This window comes from Peromyscus maniculatus, chromosome 21, assembly GCF_049852395.1.
Source record: "Peromyscus maniculatus bairdii isolate BWxNUB_F1_BW_parent chromosome 21, HU_Pman_BW_mat_3.1, whole genome shotgun sequence".
NCBI classification, from domain to species: domain Eukaryota; kingdom Metazoa; phylum Chordata; class Mammalia; order Rodentia; family Cricetidae; genus Peromyscus; species Peromyscus maniculatus.
This window is the reverse complement of record NC_134872.1, coordinates 47,061,367-47,085,383: the sequence shown is the minus strand read 5'-3', so window position 1 is coordinate 47,085,383 and position 24,017 is coordinate 47,061,367. Positions and strand designations below refer to the sequence as shown.

The window sequence follows — 24,017 nt, the reverse complement described above, 5'->3', positions numbered from 1 at the left end:
AAACACATAGTGTAAAAATGACAGTATCTTCAACAAACTGTGCTGGTCAAACTTATTTCATGCATGTAGAAGTATCCAACTGATCCACGCTTATCACACAGCACAAATGTCAACTCCAAATGGATCAAAGAGATCAATATAAAAACATACAAATACCCTAATAGATGAGAAAATATAACCTTGAGCTGTGTGATGCAGAAAAACTCTCTGAACAGAAAAACATTAGTACACACTCTATAAATAAATAAATAAATAAATAAATAAATAAATAAATAAATAAATAAATAAAGATTGGACCTCATAAAACTGTAAGGCTTCTGCACAGCAAAGGACAATATCATTAAGACAAAGTAACAGACTATAGAATGAGACAAGTTTCTTTTTATCAACTACACACCTGACATGGGGATAATATCCAAAACATGTAAGAAAAACTAAAAACTAGAGATCAGATAATCAAGTAATCCACCGGAAAAATTGGTTAGAGGTCTCAATAGAAGTTTCCACAGCGAAACTCAAGTGGCTGAGAAACACTTAAAAAACTATTCAACATCCTTAGTTATCAAGGGCATGCCAATTCAAACAAATTACAGATTTCATCTTACATCATCACAATGACTTAGGTCAATAAAACAAGTGACAGCTCCTGCTGGCAAGGATTTGGAGCAAGGGGAACATCCTCCATTGCTGGGAGGAGTGTAAATTTGTCCGGGCACTATGGACTCCAGTATGGAAGGTTCTCTGGAAGATGTATTGAGGTAATCTAATTAACTCAAAATCCAGCTATACCAATCTTGGGAATGTACCCAAAAATTGTCACATCGCACTAAAGAGATGCTTGCTGAACCATGTTTATCCAGGTAGACTGTGTCTTCTTCAATCTCTGTAGAAGTCTTACTTTCTTTGCCCTGAAAGAGACACAAATAGGTTAGAGAGAGTCTAACATCACAGGACCTTCCTGGACAAAGTAGGGAAGAGAATTTGTGATGCCTGCTGGGTGGCTGCACTGAGAGGTTAGAGACACCATGTTGGAACACCAAGGGCTCTCATGATGGTGACTGCAGAGCCAAAGTAAGCAGAGATGAGACACAAAGGCAGGAGAAGTTTTCCTAATTGCAGCAGGTAAGGAGAGCCTGGGAATGGAGTGGAGGACAGTGTCTTCCTGGAACATAGAAACTATGGGGATTTTATGCAGGGGCATCTACATATTTTGAGATGTGAGTCAATTCTTGAAGATGCTCATTGAGGGACTATATGACACTTTTAAAAGTTCAAGGTCATGTATCTCATGCTTTTTAGTGTTAATTGAGAGAGGACTGTGGGAGCGAAATAACCACTTTGACTGTATCAGTCATGGCACCTAAAATGTAACTTGACACTGCCTGACTAGAGACACATGCTTAAGATCACACTGATGCTACTTGGAGAGGTCAAAGACATGAGAGAAGAATATCAAGATTACAAACGCCATATGATGGACTGGACAACTCTGCTGATGTCCATGCCATTATTTCCTCTCCTTGTGTTGACTTGTGTTTCTATAAATCTTAAGTTAAATAATCCCTGCCTCCTGTAAGTAGATCTTTGCTAACTATTAGACCACACATGAGAAAAATTAGTAGTAGGGTGGCTGGATACAAGAATGTGAGAGAAAAAAATTAAAAATCACTATGTATTTTGCCAAGCCTTGATTGGACCATTGCATGTGACATCACATGGAGTCCAAGTGATGTAAGCTAGATATCAGCCAATAAAAGGGCGCCACCTAGGGCTGGGTTTGTGTTTGTACTTCAGAGAAGCAGTTGGTTCTCTGAAGAGCAGTTGGATTCAGTTGTATCTGCTAGATTTGGACTTTTCAAAACCTGTAGGATTCTCAACTTAGTGAGTACATTTCCCAAGTTTTCAGTTTTTGTTTTTATATATTAGTATCTGTTCATTGCTTTCTTGACATCATTGTTTTGGGTTTTGATTTTTGCCTGTAAGTTCTTTTTCCTCATTTCACCTCATTTTCCTTTTATCAACTTCTTTCGTCATTTTTGCCTTTATTCTTGTGTAATTTACACACAGAGTGGTATATAGTACCTCTATGGCATGAGGAATTTGATCAAGACTTCCCAATCTGACTATGTTGCATATGTTGATCGTATTTACATTATCTATTTCATTTACCCACACATCGATTGTAAGAAGTACTTCCTAATGATATAAGGTTCTTCCTTCTGTATGTTTAGGACCCCTAGGAAACAAAATGTGACACTTGTGTTTGTGGAACTTGGATATTTCAAGTAACACTTTGACTTGTTGCAAATGTGTTCCTGAAAAAGGCATTTAATTTTTTTTTTGATGTCTGATAATAGGACTTACCTCAATGTTGTGTGTGTTCTCTGTTTTGTGTCAATTTGTATGTGTGGACGAATCCCCCTTGTTCTGCCTGCCAAGTGGTGGGATTAAAGGCATGTGCCACCACCACCTAGCTGTATTTTCTACATTTCATGAGAGGAGGGATGGAATTGCCAGAGCTTACAGAAGGACAGTGATGCTAGGACAGATCTTCCTTTCAGACAAAAGTTCATTAGTAACGATGGACTAGACACTCATTGGGTGTCTGAAGGGGTTTTATTCCCACCAGAGAAAGTATGTCTCCATGAACTTCCTGGTTTCTGAGGGGAAAGGAATTGCTTCAATAGCAAGAAGCAGGCTTGGTTATCATGAGAACTATGCTACATGACAGAGCATGGGTCTTGAATTTAGGCTACTTGGGAATCTCATGGATTGTATTCATGGTGTTGGAGGGGGAGATATGGTCAATGTATGACTTTGTGACAGCAATGTATCTTTGCCTCTTCTGTAAAAATAACAGGAGTGGGGTGGGGAGGGATAGCAGCCCTCTCTGCTAAGGGCATTTGTGCTTGGGTTCAAGAATGTGAACAGAAAAAAAAACCGATTTAATAATTAATGTAATAATTTAACAGAAAAATAATTTAAAAAATCACTTTGGTTTTTGCCAAGCCTTGATTGGTCCATTGCATGTGACATCACACGGATTCCTTGTGAGGTATGCTAGATCCTAGCCAATCAAAAGGCACTGCCTGAGACTGTGTTTGTCTGTACTTCAGAGAAGCAGTTGGTTGGTGGGAGAGCAGTTGGACTCAGTTGTTTCTCATATACTTGACTTTTTCTCTGACCTGTTGGATCTGGACATAGTGAGTTTAATTCCCAAGTTCTCAGTTTGGGCTTTTGGCAATTGGCATTTATTTATTTCTTTATGTACATTATTGGTTTGGGTACTAATTTTCCCTGTAATTCCTCTTTCTTCATTTCAAGCTATTTTCCTTTTATCAATGTCTTTGTCATTTTTCGCTGTGTTCTTGTGTATTTTACAAATTTAGTGTTATATATTAAATGCATAGGATGAGGAATTTGATCATTATTTTGATATTTGTCTGTACAGTACTTTGGTCATATTTATCTGCTATATTTCACTACCCAACCCATTGAATTGGGACCATATGCACAGGCTATCCCCCTGCCTGCTCATGACCTGTAGTGAACAAATGTGACACTTGTGTTTGTGGAACTCGCTGTTTGTAATATTGCTTTCACTAATTCCAGGTTTCTTCCTGAATTAGGCATCCATTCCACTGATGTCTGATTCAGGACTGACCTCAGTGTGGTGTGTATGCTGTGTTCTTTTGTTGTTGATAAACCTTGAGTGTTTCTGCTTAAAGACGTCTTGATCATGAAGTCTGGTCTTATGAATGTGGTATTGAATTTGATGTGAGCCATTAATTACTCTCATTCAGGATTCTCCAATCTGTCACTCAAGGATATTGCCTGATACTAGGATCTTTTTTAAATGTCTTAAATGGTTCGGCAATTAGGGTCATAATTCTTTTATGAAATGTGCTTGAAAAAAAGTGTGCCTTCCCTCAGTTATATGGTCTACTGAAATACTTGTGGATCAGTGCTGCTAGTTGTTGAGATTGGACAAGTTGATTTCCAGTTTGCTGGTTTTGGCTCCTGGGATTTAGACTTGCTGTTTCATATTTATATTTCTGTTTTTACAGTTTTTCTTTATATTTATTTTTCTTCGTACAGTATATCCTGACTGCATCCTCACCTCCCTCCACTGCTCCCAGTTGCCCCTCACCTCCTCTCTCCTCCAGATCCACTGTGCTCTGTGTCCCTTTAGAAAAGGGCAGGCTCCAAGGGATAGCAACTGAACATGGAAAGACAAGATGTAATAAGATTATATTAAAATATTTGTTTTTCTAGAAACAATTTGTGCTTAAATTATTAGTTCCCTCATTAAATGCTACCCAATTTTCATTTTTGAAAATTCAATCTTTTATTTCCATGTTTTTTCTCAAGTATAGAAAACATTTTCAAAATTCCTGGACTAAATTTGGATATTTTTTTCATTTTTCTTTATTAAGAAATTTTCTACTCACTCTACATACTATCCACAGATCCCACCTCCTACTTCTTCCCACTCCCCTGCCCTCTCTCACAAGCCACCACACATCTCCACATCCCCCAAATCAAGGTCTCCCATGGGAAATTACCAAAGCCCGGCACACTGAGCCTAGGCAGGTCCAAGCCCCTTCCAACTGCACCAAGGCTGCCCAAGGCGTCACACCACAGGCACCAGATTCCCAATGGCCTGCCCATTCATCAGGGATGGATGCTGATCCCCCTGCCTGGGTGCCTCCCAAACAGTTTGAACCAAACTACCATTTTCCATATCCAGAGGGCCTAGTCCAGTCCCATGGGAGCTGCAAAGCCACTAGTATACAGATCATGTGCGTCCTCTAGTGTGACCGGTCATCTCTGCATGTCGTTCCATCATGATGTGGATGTCCCCCGACTGCAGAATCCCTCCTCTCTCTCATGTATTGGATTCCCGGAGCTCAGCCTGGTGCCTTGCCGAGGATCTCAGCATCTACCTCCATCAGCCACTAGACAAAGGCTCTATGATGACAGCTAGGTTATTTGCTAGACCAGTCACCAGAGTAGACCAGTCCAGGCACCCTCTGGACCACTGCCAGAAGTCCAAGGTGGGGTATCCTTGTGGATTCCTGAGAGCCTCCCCAGGACCCTGCTTCTTCCTATTCCCATGATGTCCTCATCTATCATGGTATCTCCTTCCCTGGCCTCCCACTCTGTCCCTGTGGTAGCTTGACCCTCCCATTTCCCTATGTTCTCATTCCTGACACTTTGCCCTCTACCACCACCAACCCCTCCCCCCCCCAACACCCAGTCCTCTCATATAGATCTCATCCACTGCTCCTTCGCTGTGTCATCCATGTCTCCCACTAAGGGTCTTTTCTTGTTAGATAGCCTCTCTGGAGCTGTGGGTTGCAGTCTGGCCATCCCTTCCCTCACATCTAGTATCTACTTAGGAGTGAGTACATACTATGTTTATCCTTCTAAGTCTGGGTACCTCACTCAGGATGATATTTTTAGTTCTACCCGTTTGTCTGCAGCCTCATGATGTCATTGTTTTTCTCTGCTGAGTATCCTAGGCTTTTTGTTTTTCCATGTAAAGTTAAGTATTGTTATTTCCACGTCTGTGAAGAATTGTGTTGGGACTTTGATGGGGATTGCATGGAATCTGATCTGTAGATTGCTTTTGGTAAGATTGCCATTTTTACTATGTTAATTCTACTTATCCATGAGCATGGGAGATCTTTGCATTTTCTGATATCTTCTTCGATTTCTTTCTTCAGAGACTTAAATTTTTTAACATTACAGAGCTTTCACTTGCTTAGTTAGAGTTAGCCCAAGGTATTTTATATCATATGTGGCTATTGTAAAAGGTGATGTTTCTCTGAATTCTTTCTCAGCCGATTTATCATTTGTATATAGGAGGGTTACCAATTTTTTTGAGTTAATCTTGTATCCTGCCACCTTACTGAAGCAATTTATCAGCTGTAGGAGTTCCCTGGTAGAATTTTTGGGGTCACTTATGTATACTATAATATAGTCTTCAAGTAGTAAAAGTCTGACTTATTCCTTTCCAATTTGTATCCCCTTGACCTCCTTTTGTTTTCTTATTGCTCTAGCTAGAACTTCAAATAATATGTTGAATAAGTGTGGGGAGAGTGGACAGCCTTGTCTTGTTCCTGATTTTAGTGGAATCGCTTTGAGTTTTCTCTCCATTTAACTTGATGTTGGCTGTTGGCTTGCTGTAAATTTCCTTTATCATTTTTACGTATGTTCTTTATATTCCTGATCTCTCTAGAACCTTTATCATGAAGGGGTGTTGCATTTTGTCAAAGGCTTTTTCAGCATCCAATGATATGATCATGTGGTTTTTTTCTTTCAATTTGTTTATACGGTATAAACATTGATAGACTTTCGTAGGTTGAACTGTTCTTGCATCCCTGGGATGAAGCCTAGTTGGTCATGGTGGATAATTTTTTTGATGTGTTCCTGGATTCGGTTAGCCAGTATTTTATTGATTATTTTTGCATCAATGTTCATGAGGGACATTGATCTGTAATTCTTTCTTTGTTGCATCTTTCTTTGGTTCGGATATCAGGGTAACGGTAGCCAAATAAAAAGAATTTGGTAGTGTTCCTTCTGTTTCTATTGTGTGGAACAATTTGAAGAGTATTGGTTTAGCTCTTCTTTGAAAGTTCGGTAGAATTCTGTGCTGAAGCCATCTGGTCCTGGGCTTTTTTTGGTTGGGAGACTTTTAATGACCATTTCTATTTCCTTAGGGGTTATTGGTCTATTTAAATAGTTTATCTGGTCTTGATTTAACTTTGGTATGGGTTACCTATCCAGAAAATCATCCATTTATTTCAGATTTTCCATTTTTGTGGAATACAGGTTTTTGAAGTATGATCTGCTGATTCTCTGAATTTCTTCCTTGTCTGTTGTTTTGTCTCTCTTTTTTTTCTGATTTTGTTAATTTGTAATGTCTGTCTCCCAGCTTTTTGGTTAATTTGGGTAAGGGCATGTCTATCTTGTTGATTTTCTCAAAGAACCAACTCTTTGTTTCATTGATTCTTTGTATTGTTCTGTTTGCTTCTATTTTTATTGATTTCAGCCCTCAATTTGAACGTTTCCTGATGTCTGTTTCTCCTGGGTGAATTTGCTTTTTCTTGTTCTAGAGCTTTCAGGTGTGCTGTTAAATCACTAGTATGAGATTTCTCCAACTTCTTTATATGGGCGGTATTCTTTATTGCTATGAATTTTCCTCTTAGCACTGCTTTCATAGTGTCTCATAAGTTTGGGAATGTTGTACTTTTGTTTTAATTGAATTCTCAGAAATCTTTAATTTCTATCTTTATTTCTTCCTTGATCCATTGGTGATTCAATTGGGCATTGTTCAGTTTCCATGAAAATGTAGGCTTTCTGTAATTTTTGTTGTTGTTGAAATCTAACTTTAAGCCATGGTGGTCTGATAAGATGCAGGAGGTTATTTCAAATTTTTTTGTACTGTTGAGATTTTCTTTGTGCCCAAGCATGTGTTCGATTTTGGAGAAGGTTCCATGGGGTGCTGAAAAGAATGTATATTCTTTTTTGTGAGGGTGTAATATTCTGTATCTATCTCTTAAGTCCATTTGAGTCAAAATGTCTGTTAGTTCCCTTATTTCTCTGTTAAGTTTCTGTCTGGTAGACCTGTCCATTGGTGAGAGTGGGGTGTTGAAGTCTCACACTACTAGTGTATGGTGTTTGATATGTGATTTAAGCTTTAGTAATGTTTCTTTTATGAATGTAGGTGCCCTTGTGTTTGGGGCATAAATATTCAGAATTGAGACTTCATCTTGTTGGATTTTGCCTGTGATAAATATGTAATATTCTTCTTGATCTCTTTCAATTGATTTTAGTTTGAAGCCTATTTTATTAGATATTAGGATAGCTATATCAGCTTGCGTCTTAAATTGATTTGATTGGAAAGTCTTTCCCCAGCCTTTTATTCTGAGGTAGTGTCTGTCTTTGAAGTTGAGGTGTGTTTCATTTGGCAACAAATGGATGGATTTTGTTTTAGTATCCATTCTGTTTGCCTGTGTCTTTTTATAGTGAATTGAGACCATTGATTATTAATAGATATTAATGACCAGTTATTGCTAATCCTGTTAGTTTTAGGTGGTAGTGTTGTATTTTTCTTTTCTTTGGTATTTGTTGGTGTGGCACTACCTATTGCCTGTATTTTTATGGGTGTATCTAACTACCTCAGGTTGGATTTTTCCTTCATTTGTGGTGTATAGGGCTGGATTTGTGGATAGATATTGTTTAAATCTGTTTTTTTTTTGACCACCAATGGTACTTTATTCTGGAAATTTCTATGTATTACATAGGTATTAACATCCTTCCTCTCAGCCCCACACCCCCTGCACATACAGAAAGATTAAAAAAAAAGATGTGCTGTATAAAATCTTCTTACCTACTCTGTCTAAAGCCCTGAAGAGTGTCCCTGCATGTGAGCGAGACTCTGGAAGGACTGGCCTTGTGCTCAGGACTGCCAGTCCTTCCCGGGGGCAAATGGTCAGCGCTCCTGCTTCCTCTTCGAGATCCATTTCTCAATCATTACACATTAGCATTCCCCACTTGACACCTCATTAGCAACTTGATTGCTGGATGCATTTTTCATTTGGCAAAAATTCAATATGGCTTTGCATGGGATGTTTAGTGTCAGAAGCGGCGGTGTTGATGCTCAGGCTCTGCGGGGAAAATAGAGAGCGTGTGTATTCCTGGAGGAGCACACGTTGTAGGCTGAAAGGGCTGTGCAGTTACCGCCTCATTAACACTGCCTGCTTCTCAAGTCTGTGACATTGGCCGGAATACAAAAGCCCCCAAGGACGACCCTCTGCCTGCTTCTATTCCTGGGTGTTGGAGTTGGTATGCATGACACCGACACAAGGCACACTATGGCATCGGAAGATGGCTCCCTGGGACCATCTTAGAAGACCTGGGTGTGCCCGAGACAGCATCCCTCTACCCAGAAGGGTATGCCTTAAGGATCTTCACGTCATCCACGGGCCGGTCCTGGGAGTTTGTCTCCACCATGCCCACTCGATTCACCATCCCTATGCCCTGGCACACGCGGCCAAAGATGGTGTGTTTGCCGTCCAGGCACTGGGTGGGAGCGAGGGTCACGAAGAACTGGCTGCCATTGGTGTCTGGTCCTGCATTGGCCATCGCAAGGATCCCAGCCCCAGTGAACTTCAGGTCTGGGTGAAGTTCGTCCTCAAACTGTTTGCGGTAGAGATATGCACCTCCTCGACCTGTCCCTGTCGGGTCACCATCCTGGATCATGAAGTCCTTGATGATCCTGTGGAATTTGGGGTCGCTGTAGTAGCCCCAGCGAGCCACCTCTGCAAAGTTCTTGCAGGTCTTCGGCGCATGCTTCCAGTACAGCTCCAACACAATGACCCCCATGCTAGTCTCCAGGTAGACTTTGGGCAGCTGCCAGGTGTCAGGGGGGATCGACGCCATGCTGACGAACGTAGCCTAAATCTGATTTTATCATGGAATATTTTGTTTACTCCGTCTATGTTGATTGAGCATTTTGCTCGGTATAATAATCTGGGTTGGCATCCATGGTCTCTTAGTGTCTGCCTAACGTCTGTCCAGGAGCTTCTGGCTTTTCTCTATTGTGTCTTCAACGCCAGAGATAAGCTCTTCTGTATCTTGCAATCTGTTGGTTATGCTTGCATCTGTAGTTCCTATTCATTTACTCAGATTTTCCACTTCCAGCAGTCCTTATGTTTGTGTCTTCTTTGTTGTCTTCAGTTTTCAAATCTTGAACTGTTTCCCTCACTTGTTTAATTGCTCTCTCTTTGCTTTCTTTAAGGGATTTACTGATTTCTCGCATTGTTTAGTTGGACTTTTCCTCAACTTCTTTAAGGGAAATTTTCATTTCCTCTTTTAAGATGTCGAATATCTTTTTAAACTCACATTTATGGTAGATATCTTGTGTTTCTTCTGTGTTGGGATGTTCAGGTCTCGCTGGTGTAGGTTCTGATGGAGCCATATTGGTTTTTATGTTGTTGACTGTATTTTTGCACTGGTGTCTACACATCTCTTTCTCCACTTGGTGCAAGTGGTGTCTGTGTCTGAGGGAGCCTCTCTTGGTTTGATAGATACTCTTGGTCCAGTGGGAGCTCTTGGTCTAGTAGGTGCTGATGGACTCTTTGTCTCAGGGAGCAGATCTTAGTTCAATTGGCCCTCTTTCACTTCATTAGTCCAATGGGGTGCTGACTGGCTCTGTCCTAAATACAGGTTTAAAGCATATAATATATATTAGTGTAATATATATATATTATATATATAATATTACAATATTATATATATATAATATATATATTATATATATTACATATTTATAATTGTGTATATTATAATATTTGCTTATTATTATGTATAATCCCACTAGTTAAGACTTAGAATATATTATACTATATAGCATAATCATAATTTAATAATCACAACTCTGCAGTAAGTATAATACATTACACTATACACACATTCCCATAAGGGTTTGCACGATACATTTCCATACATGCTTATACTGTACCTGATCATATTCCCCTGCACTACATCAGTTCCCGACCATGTCTTTGTGACAGACACTGTGACTTTCACACAAGCCTAGCCCTCTCCTTCCTCATGACCAGGATAAACTGGGTAGATCCTGGTTCTGTTAGTGGAGCTGCTTTGTCTCCTGTAGAACTCTATCTAGTTGAGCTACTTTCCTTAGAACACAACAGTTCTCTGGTCTCTGTGCTGAGCATGGATTCTCCCCACAGTCTCCTTATGTGCTATGCTGTTGTTCCATTTGTTACAAATGTTACTTCTGCCATTCTGACCATGAACTAAGGGCTCTTTAGTGTGCTGCTGAGATGGAGGTGAAGGATCAAGACTCTGGTTCATGATCTTCACATCTGTGTTCATCAAGGAGAGGAGCTCACACATGCTCCATTCCTTGAGCTTACTTGGTGGTGGGATCAGGCTAACACTGGCACAGGGAGGAGTTTGGACGAGAGCCTTTGCTTTCTCTTTTTGGAAGTATTTTGTATAACCCTGCTCTTCTTTCTTCTGAAAAGCTTTGAATGATTCATGGATCCATGAGATCTGGGCTCTGCCTTGTTTGGAGCTTTTTTGCTGCAAGTCCAAACTTGTCGCTAGTGACTTATGTGTTTAAGGGTTTTTGTTTTATCTTAATTCATTATTCACATGAGTCTAAGAATTCCTTTTAATATTTTCTTATTTTCTGGGGTATAAAAACTGTAACATCCATGAAAGACCCTCTTGTCTGTAGATGTATTAGTTACAACATCAGTTTTTCTATAGTGGACGTTGTATCTCATCTCTCTCTATCAGCTTGGTTGAGGGGTTTGCATTGAGGCACCTCCTTGGAGAGAAGCAGCTCATTCTCTCAGGGATCTCTAGAATTTCCTCACATGCCAACTTTACTTATACCAACTCAAACCGTTCCTAGGATTCCTCATCCACTGCTTTGAGTTTGGGTTCTTCTAGAGTTTTTATATCCTTGAAGAACATCATTACTTTGTTTGGGATGCCTCAGATTTCATGACAGAGAATTCCAATCTACAGCCCTCCCTCCTTAAACTGCATTCATGTTTTTCTTTTAGCATTTTGTGGGTCTGAAATTTCCCACAGGATAAAGTGGTTGAAACTGAGCAGAACACCATGGGCAGCCACATGGAAGAGGACATTCTTGAAAAGGATTTCAGGATGTTGATATCTCTAGGCTGTGGTTCCTTCGGGGAGGTGAAGCTGGCCTGCCACCTTCCCACACATACACGAGTGGCTGTCAAGGTCCTTGAGAAAAATACCAACAGTGTGGCTGACATAAGTACTGAAGTGAAAATCCTTAAGTCTCTGGAACATAGGAACATCGTTCAATTTTTTCACATGATCGACACACTGTCAACCACTTACGTGATTATGGAATATGTGGCAGGAGAAGATCTGGAGAGCTGCCTCAGGGCACTGGGCTGTCTCCCGGAGGAGGAGGCTAGAGGGATTTTCCGGCAGGTGGTATCAGCTGTTCACTTCCTCCACCAGAGACACATTGCACACCGTGATATCAAATTAGAAAACATCCTAGTCGATGCAGCAGGAAATGCAAAGCTTTGTGACTTTGGTTTGGCAATTGAAATCACAGAGGGGCAAAAGTTGGAAGAGCCTTGTGGCTCCTTGCTCTATTGGGCTCCAGAGATCTTGGCAAGAAAGCCCTATGATGGACTGGCAGGTGATATGTGGAGCTTGGGTATCCTCCTATATGTCCTGGTCACAGGGCACTTTCCATACATGGAAGAAACCCTTGAAAGTATGCACAGGGTCATCATCACAACAATGTGTCCCATTCCACACCATCTGTCCAAACCCTGTCACTTCATCATTGCCCGACTACTCATGGTCACCACCTGGTACCGATTCACAATCTCTCAGCTTGTGGAACGACCATGGCTGGGCCCCATTCAACAATATGTTCCGCCTGCCACCAAAGAAATCCTGCCCAAGGTCGTGGAGGCTATGTGCACCATTGGCTATACCTGTGAGGAGATTGTGTCATCCCTAACTCACAGGCGAGAAGATAATCATGTAACGGCCACATGCAACATTCTCAAACACCACCTGAGTTGTGGGGACAGCCATCTTCAAGATCAGATGCCCTGGCTAACTCGCAGCCCTGCTGGTCCTGTTTGCCTCCCTCTCCCCTTGAAGAGAGCCAGTGAACCAGCGTTTACTACCAGTCCACAAGCTGGGAAGAGTCACTCTAAGGTGGAGGGTGTGGAAGAAAGAGACAAAACATGCAGAAGCTACACCATGCCTCACAGACTCTCCTTCCTGGAGTCGCTGCCCTCTTCAGACAACACAGTCCCAGATAGAGATGATCTTGTGGCTGGCTTCATCAACACTGCTGCAGAGGACACTGCAGTCAACAGGAATTCTGCTGACCCCCTGCCCGGGAATGTCTCCTCCCCTGAATCAGTCTTCCATACAACACCCACAGGAAGTCTGAACCTGGGCTTCTCTGAAGAAGATGCATCCCAGGAGCCAGACATTCCCAGTGACCAGCCCCAGGTGGCACAAATGAAATCTGGATCCAGGCAATTCAGGGTCTGGAAACTGGTGAGGAAGCGAATTTCCCATGCACTGAGAGCACTGTGCTGCTGCTGCTGCTGCTGCTGCTGCTGCTGCCTTCCCACCTCAAGGTGAGCCCTGAACCCTTGCATCAGGAGCTGCAAGGAAAAGAGGGACAGGGGAGACCTACATGGAGAACAGTAGGTTGGGCCTCACAGATCAATTCCTACATTTTTTAAATATGCTATTTCAATATCTTTTTTAAATGAAAAGCTGTACCCACTCAGAGGGCACAGCTATTCAGATATGTGGTACATTAGATGGCAATTTTCACAGCATCCTGTTCATGTAAAGTTCTGGAAGGTTGAGGCAAAAGCAGATAGCATATCATGGGGACCACAGGGTGGGAAGGAAGGCAGGAGAGTTTGTCTAAGGGCTTAAAGGTTCAGAATGAAGGAATAAGGATGAGAAATATGGCACAGAACTTTTATCTAGCAAAGTCACTAACAGAGGTGCTTTCATATTTCTCTCTGCTTTGAAGTGTGGAAACTGAAATGGCCCAGTAGAATTCCAGCCCTGGGGAGGAGCCACAGAAGGGATCCAAGACACATCGCCAGAGCGCCAGCTCCCTTCAACACACGGCAACAGGCTCCTGCATCGATACCCCAGCTATTGGGTCTCAGATGCCACTTTAGAACTCCTCCAGCTTACTTTAGCTCCAGCACTATTGTTGGATGAAGAGGTGGTTGGAAGGCAATGTACACAGTGACTCTTTACCTTCCTAGCTTTTGTTGTGCTTGTAGGACCACTCACACTGCATGGACAACAGCAGCCTCTACAACCAGGAAATGACTTCACATCAATCTCGGCTGCTCATCCTCTTGGTCACTTTAACCCCTCCAACTACTTCTCTGGCTACCTTTTGGAAAGAAGAGTAAGACTTGTGTAAGTCCTGGAGAGTGGACATGGGTGAAGGAGATAAAGGGGACTGTAGCTAGAGTTTTTCTGCCTTGCCCACAGTCAGGACAAATCTTTGTCACCTGCCAGTCCCATAGCCATCAGACCCAACCAAGTAAACACAGAGACTTATATTGCATACAAACTGTATGGCAGTGGCAGGCTTCTTGCTAACTGTTCTTACATCTTAAATTAATCCATTTTTATAAATCTATACCTTGCCACATGGCTCGTGGCTTACCGTCATCCTCACATGCTGTTTGTCATGTAGGTGGCTGGGAGAAACCCCCTTTCCTTCCTGTTCCCTTAATTCTCCTCTCTGTTAGTCCTGCCTGTACTTCCTGCCTGGCCATTGGCCAATCAGTGTTTTATGTATTGACCAATCAGAGCAATTTCGCATACAGACAATCCCACAGCAGGGGACTAATTGGGAAACAGGATAGAGACAGCTACAGGGATAATGAGAGGTGGTGTAGATTAAGGAATAGAGTCTGGCTTGAGGAACTTCCTGTCAAGAAAGGAACGTGAAGATGTGTGTGTTTCCCTGTGACAGGGGCCATGGACAAGCTAGAGCAGGAAGAAACCTCCTCTGAAGTGCAGAGTGGGAGGGAGCTGGGAATAGCCCGCAATGAGGAGGAGAGGGCCTGCTCCGATGGTTCCTGGCATGTAACAAGGCACACAAGTAGGATGCTGTCTTGAAAATAACATCCTGTTCTTTCCTACAGACCCGGGTGCAGCAGGAGAATGAAGCAGGACTATTGGTCATTGGAGTCCCATCCTCCTCAGTGCTGAGTAAGTCCTGTCGGTTAAATTCACTAAGACAGGCACTTTCCTTATTCTTTCGGGTTTTTTTTTGAGAAAGTGAAATGGCCTATTTGAACAACAGTCTTGGTGTGGTTACATGCAACAGGAGGGATCCAGGCTGGAAATCTGTGTCATGTGTGATGATATGTTAGGGCTCCAGGCTCCAGTATCCATCCTCCAGGTTAGGATCTCCGCTGCCATCTCCCCATCCTTCACCTCACTGTTGCCCCTGCACTGTTGTTGATCATCCCTGAGGGTCAGGTGTAGCATCCACAAAGTGAATGTCTACATCCCTCATGGTTCCTGTGGGCCAGTGTTCCAAGGCATCTAAAAGGGCTGCCTCTGTCAATAGGACAGACTTGCACACAAGTCTCAGGCTTCCATCATCCTTGATCTCTTCATCACCTCCAAACTGCTTTCTGACTGTCTTTTAGAAGAACTACAGCAACTGTAAATCCACTAGGAGATGGGAGAATGGAGATAAGGGGAGTAACAGGGGAAAGGAGGTGGAGAGCATGAAGAGCAAATGAGAGGACCTATGGAGAGCGGCAGAATGTGTCTAGAGGAGATTACCTGAAATGAGTCATTAGAAAAGGGCGTTGTCCTAGGTAGGGGTCTTGAGGCAGTGAGACCAGGAACAAACGTCTCAAGCAGAGCAGAGTGAGACTCTGGTTTCATCCTTGGCACTCTATTCAGGCATGAGGAGGGAAGGCTCTGTTCTGATCCTTCTTAGCATAGGTCAAGGTAGAGAACTATGAGGCTGCTTTGGAAATGGATTCCCATTCTGGTTTTCTGATGAAGGGTGCAGTTAGGGTGGCTCCATCATTCAGTGGGGTCCTCTTCTGGTCTTGTCTGACATGGCCTTTGGCAGATCTGATGGCATCATTGTCATTGTCTCCACAGCCTCCTTTACCCGGGCTTCCCATGTTACCTCCCACCTCCTAAGAATCTTGCATCATTTTCCCATGTCATGGAAGGATTTATACCTGATATTTGACCTTACATTAACAATGTTCTGCTCCAGCGTGGGAAGGTAAGTTGACATTGCCAGGCTTGATACTAAGTACTGCCTTTACAAGGCCAGAGCCACGGGACTTCTCTATGACCAAGGCCCACCTCTGGGGTCAGGCTTACAAGCAAACCTTGATCATCATGGATCTCTTGATGACAGTCACTGATGCAGTGTGAAGCAATGGTCAGTGTAGTGTCTGAACTGGTTTCCAGGACACCTTTCACTAGGGAGCAACTCACTGATTTGGCAAGAGAAAATGAACTAAACCAGGACTCCATGGAACTAATCTGTGTGAATCATGAACCTGAAGGTAAGATTGAGTACAGTAAGTATCTGTTGTTGGTAGAAGATGAGTCTTTGACGCCTGGTCTTGATGTGCTGAAAATGATCCCATGAAGTGCCCTGTGCCAGCATCCATGACACACAGGAAAGTTATCATTGATTTGCTCAACTGAAGAGCAATGGGAGACTGAGAGACTGCAGAGGTATGAGAAATGAGGAACCAGCTTCTCTGCTGTAGTTGGCCTCCAGCTCCATTCTGACTGTCTGATCCTGTCCTATTAACAAACACTGATGTATATTACAGGCTTTGACCAGATCTTCCCAGCAGGATGAGAGCCATCTTGTACTGTCACTTACTTCTAGATCCCTGATCATCTGGTAAGTCCCATGTGCACACAACAAGACCCAGTCATTTTGATCAGAGAGAGAGAAATTTTCAGTTTGTGGGTATCACCTGGTGTCAGGCTCTGTTTCTGTGGCACATCAGTGAAGGCAGAGTTTTAGACATGGTTGAGGAGTCTGTTGAATACTGGAAATGAGATAAGGAAATTTCTTGAATCCTCATTTTATAGTTTTTTTTTTTTGAGATTGTGTCTCACCATATAGCCCTGACTATCATGACAGACTCTGTGTAGAACATGCAGTTCTCAAACTCACAGTGATGGACCCCCTTCTCTGCTTCCTGAGAGCAGCGTTTACAGATGTAGACTCACATGCCTGTCTTCAAGTGCTGGATAGCATCAATGGTAAATTCCTGCAAACATTTGAGGCAGAAGTAGACAATTCTGTGCTTCTTTCATCCTGACAGGGTCAGGGACTGAACTGAAGGTTCTGTTATCCAGGATGGACTACAAACAACAGCAAATCCAATTCTAACCCTCAGAATAGAAGTCCATGTCCACCAGTGAACAGATACCTGCAGGTGAGAATTGCTGTCATGAATTCTTCTGGGGACCCTGGTCAGTGGGCTGGAGGAGGTATTCCTAGCTGATACATCCTTGGAAACAAGGCACAGAACATGTGGCGGCTACTTTCTAAACCTTTATCTCAGGATTCCCACTGCAGTCCAGGCACCCATCCCATGACTTCAACCTGACCAATCAGGAGAGTCCAGATTGGCTACCTGGTCTGATGGATTGAGTTCTTTCCATTTGAGCCATGAGATCACAGCTGAGGACTCAAGTTGGGTCACTGAGACAGCTGGTGCCTGTTTTGGGATGTTGAATGCAGGGCTTTCACTTTAAGGACACCAGTGGCAGAAGCAGGGCACAAAGCCACATAGTCTACAGAGGAGCTTCCAGTTCTACTCCTCTGGCCCCCAGATTCTGTCTGCTTGGCTGCTGACTTCCATGGTTATTCTTACCCATGGGTTCCAGAGAGTTTTCATTACTTGTCAAAACCACTTTGAACTGTGTTTTATGCCAATCAACCTTGTTCATACTCCCAGGTATTTGAGATCCCAGGGCTGCAGGTTTCTTCATTCAGATCTAACTAGGATTCTGTGCACCCACTCTGGACATTCTGTGATGGGAGAAGTGATCAGCCCTCCCAAGAACATTGTGGACCATGCCAGGAAGACCACTGTGCCAGCGTTCTGTTGTTCATGTTACGGCCCCTACGAAACTCCCGATTTTAAATATGAAAGAAGATAGTGATATTTGTCCTTTGGGACACACCTGTCATACACAACACAGTCATCCTCAGTTGTATCTGTTTTCTGAAAAATATCTAAATTTCATTGTTTAGGGTGAGCATGTGCCCTTGCCCTGTATGCTCTTCCTCTATTTAGTTATTATTTCTCTATTTATTTACTCATTATTCATTTATGTATTCATTCTATGTCTTTTATATCCCATATCTTGATCACATTCATGTCCCCAGTTGTAGCAGGAATCTTAAAAGTTCTTATTAATAAAATCAAACCCGAGGCGAGTTATTGGGGTCCATGCTGGTAGATCAGAGAGACAGAACAAGCCACAGCTATCTCACCTTGCCAATTCCTCAGCTGGTCCTGTTTCCTCAGACTGGAAGCCTCTTAGTCCTCATCCAGAATGAATCTCAGCTGAACTGTGTTGCTCCAAAGCCTGAAAGCTTAACCAGCCAAATGCTTAACCAGCCAAAATGCCTCTAGTTTCTGGTCCTCATGCCTTATATATCTTTCTGCTTTCTACCACCACTCTCTGGGATTAAAGGCTGGCTTTCTGGGATTAAAGGCGTGTGTCACCATGCTTGGCTTTTTCCAATGTGGCCTTGAACTCACAGAGATCCAGAGGGATTTCTATCTCTGGAATGCTAGGATTAAAGGTGTGTGCTATCACTGCCTAACTAGTGGCTTTTTCTGTTCTCTGACCCCAGATAGTTTATTAAGGTACACGATATTTTGGGGAACACAATACCACTACACCCAGTACTTCACATCCTCCCTCCATTAATAAACCTGCACCAATAAAACAAAATTTAAGAAAAAAAAAGAAAAAAGTAAGAGAATATTAAAAGGAGGAGACATAAAGATCTCCTGATGGAAGCTGCAGTGACGGAGTGTGACAGAGAGAGTCACACTGTGACCTCTGTCCACATATCTTCACCTGTCAGTGCTCATTGCACAGTCACTGGTCTGCTTCCAGGCCTTGGGTTTCTACTCCACTAATTTTGTATTTGATAGACCTCGTGTTTCTACTCCACTAATTTTGTATTTGATACTGTCGTCTGTCTTTTGCAATGGGCACATTAACTTGTTTCACTCTATGGGTATGCAAATTTAAAACCCTGACTTCAAAATCACCAGTGCCACAGTACAAACCTGCTTCTAAACAAAGAGACAGTGTTGATCTGGAGATGGAGAGCAGAAGATAAAAGCCAGAGATGGCAGAGTCAGCAGGAAGAATTGACTAAGGGAGGTATTTGGATAAAGAGAGAGAGAGAGAGAGAGAGAGAGAGAGAGAGAGAGAGAGATGGGTGAAGGAGCCATGAGGAGAGGGATGCACAGTAGGTCTAGATTAAGTGCTGCATATTTCCAGTTCCCCTAGAGTCCCTTTCACATGTCCTTTCTCTTTAAAGTGATGAGCTCTATACATCAGGAGACACAGGGTGGCGATCTGAGGTGTGGCCTGGGACAGCAGAAGTAGGAGCTCTGCAGGAAGTCCAGATGGCAGTGTGCCCACTTCCCCAGCATAGAGGGTCTCTGTCTAGCACACGAGGAGGTAAGCCAACTACCACAGGATTCTCTCCAGGAAACCTTCGTTATTGAGGAAATATGATCCAGGGCTGGTGTTTCACAGCATCTTTGTTTGAGGGTGTCATGAGCCAGTACCATGTACAAGCTACCCATGAATATGCACACCCTGTGGACCAGTCTACAGGGGAATAACTAGCAGTCCTCATTAATCTGTTTACCCTTAGGGTGTGTGGTCCTAGTGAAATGTTTCCCCAAATGAAGGAAAGGGAGCTCCTTCCTCTATTTCCTCTCACCCCTTCCCTGCTGTTGTATTTGCAGCCTTCAAGTGTCCCTGTGTCCCGCCCATCAGAAAAGACACAGTTCCACTGCATGCTGGTCTAGTTCATGTGTTTGTGAAGGGGCCTCACTGTAGGGAGTTTTTATCAGAACCATATTTGTCTCCTAACAGGAAAGTGCCAGCAAGCTGGAGGAAAATGGGTACCACATCGGATGGAATGCAGAGAATTTGCTCCACTTTTGAAGTGAGTGGGCCTTACCTAGCCTAGGACACAGTGGTCAGAGGTTGGGTCAGCACTTTTAAAACTTTGTACCCAGGTACCACTGGGTACAGTGGTCAAGCCTTCCCAGCCTTGTTGACCTTACAGCTATGTCTTGGCAATAGGCTTTCTGCTTGCTTGTCCTGCTGGGTTAAGTGTCTAAAGGGTTGTCAGGTGCACATGACAGGCAGACAATGTCTACGTCTCCATGCAGTGAAGGATGCCACTCTGATGGGGATGAATGTCAAGGCTCATCTATGTGCAACACATGGCCGAAAGCATCACTGAGATCACTCCATAACAGTCTGTAGTAGATGCTTAGTTTTTGGTTTCTGGTCTAAACTTGTTCTGGCGTAGATGTTAGGAAGAATCAGGAGGCCCAGGCAGTCCTGCCTCAATCCCAAGGGTAGGTAGTCATTGAGCTTATGTTACAGAGGACCATAGAGAGAGAGAGAAAGTCATAGGTGAGGCATGGCTACAGAGGGATATTGAGAAAACTTGGTGTGGTGGCAATCTTCCCTCTCTGTTCCTAACAAAATGAGGAGAAACAGTTTGAATCAAAGATGGTGAACATCTTTGAATTGAGACAGGGTTTACTATTGTAGCTTTTCAAGATGAGTTTAATGTGAACTTTTTATATCAGTGGCCACTGCAGGGAGGAAATGGTGGCTTCTAGATGGTTATGTGAGAGAAGTCATCTTATGATGAGGCTCAAACACTTAATACTCTCCTTGCCCCACTTACTTCCTCCTGGAGGCAGCAGGAATAGGTGCAGGTTTTGTTCCAATATCTTTCCACACACTGCCCCAAAGTTCCTCAGTGATGCTCACCTCCCAGTTGAGAAAAGTGAGTCCTAGTGATGCTGGATAGGTTGCTGATTTGCACAGAGCCTGACTGGTTGGAACTGTTTAGATTCCTCTCAGAACACTGACACAGATAGGATGGCTAGGGTGGTGACTGCCTGGGTCTCTGTCGCCTCAGAGGTCAACTCCAGAACTCTCATTGACCAACCTTTTCTCCTCAGATCTGCAGGTTCTGGTGGATATGTTCAGACAAACCTCATCTTCACCATATGTGCATCCTGTGTCATCTAGACAAGTGTTCAGTGAGCTGGGTGCAGGAAGCACAGCGCCTAGAAACAGACATGTTGGTGGAACCCCTTTTCCTTCTTGATCCTAGAGCCTGTTTATGGGACAATAGCAGAGCAGCTAGAACAAACCAGTCCCTGAAATCAAGGCTTTCCAAGGAGACCCCACTGAATTCTCCCTCAGGAAGGTCACATAGGATGAAAAGGGACATTACTGTTGCCTCATTATGTCCTGAACTCCACCAGAAATAAACCAGCTATTTTCTGAAAGGCCACAGGTCTAGCTAGGGTGGGAAAGGAGTTTTCTGCCAGCCTCATCTTTGGTCTAACATAAGCATTTTCTCATAGGTGCCTGGCCACATCCCTAGTCTTGGATCCCAAGAATTCCTGACCTGAGTATGTGCACACTTACCATGAGTGACATGGAGGGAAAAGAGCACCTCTCACCTCCCCTGCTTTGCAGACTAGTGTGGCATTGTCAGAGCTCCAGAGGAACTCAGAGATTCCACACACCAACAGGAGGCCATGCTGTGGAGGACAATGGCATGGTTTCTCTTCCACCATCCAACTACAGACAAGGACTCCAAGTTAACAACAAGAACTGTGGAATCTACAGGAGTGGTCCCTTGTGACAGCCTCCCCATGGGTACTTACTGTTGAAGCCTTGCCCAACTTAGACCCCTTTGCATTTTGACAGTTTGGAAATTCACATATGCCTCTGTGTCTTAGCACATAATCCAGAAAACCTGCCTGACCATGTAAACAAATATCTCAGAGGAACCTTGGGAATTAAATGTGCTTCCCTTCCTGAACTGATGAGTGGATTCGTGAGAAGGGCAGTATCCATGGATCACCTGTCCCAGGCCTCCACTAACATGAAGAAGGAGAAATTGAGGTCATACCCTCGGCCCATCTTTCACTGGTATTAGACTGAGACAATTTTCAAACAAATACAGACGCACTTAATTAGAATAACAACATAATTTCTATAAATTGGCATTCAGAATGTTTGACCCCTGGAGGAGAGAAATCTGAAGCTATATGAGCTCTCAGGTTCTACCAGTTGTTATTCTAAAGGCAACAGATGTTTGCACTTCATCTATACACTCAACAAAATCCAGTCTGATGCTCAAACACAAGATGTAAAAACCAACTGGACCTAAACCTAGAAGAGAGGGCAGAGGACAGGAGAGATTCCTCCCGACCATCATCTTCTTCTTCCAGGACTTCCCACCAAGTCTCAAAGATCCACAAAGGGCTACAGGGAAGTAATGGAGACAGGACACATGGAACATAACAGAAAGTTAAGTAACAGACCCAGTGAAATCCTGCCAGCTGATGTTCTCATAGTCAACCAGGGAAATCAAGGCAGAGAGAGTGGCTTGTCCACAAATGACTGCAGAAGAAGATTTAAAAACAAGAATAAGGAACCCCTTTTAAAAACAAGAATGAGGAGTCCCTTCTAAAAACAAGAAACATGGGCTGGAGAGATGGCTCAGCCGTTAAAGGCTAGGCTCACAACCAAAAATAAAAACAAGAAACATGAACACAGTCACCATTTAAATTGACCCCAAATACAACCACTATAATGTTCAATAAACTTATAGAAGAGGACTACGTAAGTTCCTGCCTTATAGGAAGGAGGAAGGAGAATAACACAGATGAACTGTGGACTCAGGAGCCCTGCTGCCAACAGCCATGAATATAGAGAGGCAGGAGCATGGCTGGAGAAGGACACTCCCCAGGACCTCTAGAGAGAGCTTGGCCCTGACACACTCCAGAGGACAGCAAATCTCTGCCAGTGAACGCTCTGTGTCTGTGAGGAGGTGGAGGCGTTGTGTGTGCTGTGTGTTGTGCTGAAACCTATCCCATTGTGTGGGATGGAGATGAGCTGTCCAGCGGATCTGATAACAGCATTGTATGGATGGCCCAGTCAGCTGGGAAAAGCAGCAGTGCTGACACCTAGATACTCACATGTGCTACCCATGCCCCTCCTCATGTTAACATTGTACATACAGGGTCAGTGTAAGGACATGAATGACACCCCTCACCCACACTCACCACATAGTTCTCTTGGTGTTAGGACTAGATATTCAACTCCCTTCTGCTCTCCCCCACACAATGCTAGATTCTAGACCATGCTAGACATGCCTCCAACCACACTGTACTAAGACATGGGGAAATGTTGGACACTTGACCTCCTGACAAGGACACACAGTTACTTCTTGGTTCAAACACTCCTGGAATCTTCCTGCACAGACACACAACACTAGGTATAATGCAATGTGGGACACTACAGCCATGCCACCTCACTTGTACTACCAGCTGTCAGACCAGATAAACAGCCCCTACATCACACACACACACACACACACACACACACACACACACACAAGCACGCACACACACATACAAAGCCTCCAAGACACTTACTTCTAAGTGTGGGCCATGCATGACTTCTAACCAAATCACACATTGACTGCTAGGTATCAGGCCTTCCTGAACAAACACCCACACACACCTCACATGTATTCCTAGCTCTGCATTCCAAATGTCATCCACATAATCCTTTATTGCCAGCTATTTATCAGGCCATATAGAACACTCTCTTGCCACTGTACCCAAATACTCTCTTAGTATTGGACCCTACTTGACACCCTAATATCACTGAAATTGGACATACACTGCTAGAGTTCAGGCCCTCGGGAATATCACACCCACCACAACAATCTACAATATTAGTATCAGGTCCCCTGGACACTACAGTCCATCAACTCATATATTTCTGTTGGATATCAGACCTGCTGGGCCTTGCAACACTCCATGGCAACTCTTAAGAGGCTAGCTGAAAGACCTGGAATGCACACATCACCCTGCAACTACCCCACATGCACTGCTAGGTGTCAGGCTCTTCTGAGACCCTAACACCATCACACACACTCTTAAGTGTCAAGCACACTTGGACATCACATAGCACACTGCCAATCTACTTCAAAACGAATGACCAGACCTTGTCAGACACCAGCTCAGGTACAAGCTAACACATACAACGTAGGGATTGTGCAGAGCTTACACCCTGTAATTCCACTGCTCTCT

The 24,017-nt window shown here is 43.4% G+C and overlaps 1 protein-coding gene and 1 pseudogene across 3 annotated transcripts; one reads left to right on the top strand and one right to left on the bottom strand.

Moving 5' to 3' along the window:
• The first annotated feature begins 1,764 nt into the window (after positions 1 to 1,764).
• LOC143269938 (putative sperm motility kinase W) lies at positions 1,765 to 22,468 on the top strand. 3 transcript variants are annotated; one of them, XM_076557602.1, is made up of 12 exons: positions 3,067 to 3,203; positions 11,610 to 13,199; positions 13,610 to 14,013; positions 14,751 to 14,817; positions 15,733 to 15,862; positions 16,054 to 16,151; positions 16,428 to 16,501; positions 16,932 to 17,045; positions 19,181 to 19,323; positions 19,747 to 19,819; positions 20,859 to 20,980; positions 21,270 to 22,468. In XM_076557602.1, the coding sequence occupies exons 2-3, from the start codon at positions 11,668 to 11,670 to the stop codon at positions 13,632 to 13,634; spliced, it is 1,557 nt and encodes a 518-aa protein (XP_076413717.1). In that variant the 5' UTR covers positions 3,067 to 3,203; positions 11,610 to 11,667; the 3' UTR covers positions 13,635 to 14,013; positions 14,751 to 14,817; positions 15,733 to 15,862; positions 16,054 to 16,151; positions 16,428 to 16,501; positions 16,932 to 17,045; positions 19,181 to 19,323; positions 19,747 to 19,819; positions 20,859 to 20,980; positions 21,270 to 22,468. The 3 variants fall into 3 exon arrangements, with proteins under 3 accessions (XP_076413718.1, XP_076413717.1, XP_076413719.1); XM_076557604.1 differs by lacking the exon at positions 20,859 to 20,980; XM_076557603.1 differs by lacking the exons at positions 3,067 to 3,203; positions 16,428 to 16,501; positions 16,932 to 17,045; ... (2 more) ...; positions 20,859 to 20,980; positions 21,270 to 22,468 and adding an exon at positions 1,765 to 1,881 and having other exon boundaries at positions 15,733 to 16,159.
• On the bottom strand, positions 8,253 to 9,450 carry LOC102914637 (peptidyl-prolyl cis-trans isomerase-like 1 pseudogene; annotated as a pseudogene).
• Positions 22,469 to 24,017: the final 1,549 nt, after the last annotated feature.

What these genes read in the sequence shown, in the direction of transcription:
- LOC143269938 (XM_076557604.1), top strand. Translation starts at nt 11,668, where the DNA reads ATGGGCAGCCACATGGAAGAGGACATTCTTGAAAAGGATTTCAGGATG. An exon ending in TGCTGCCTTCCCACCTCAAG is followed by an intron (nt 13,200 to 13,609) that starts GTGAGCCCTGAA and finishes TCTGCTTTGAAG; the next exon opens with TGTGGAAACTGAAATGGCCC.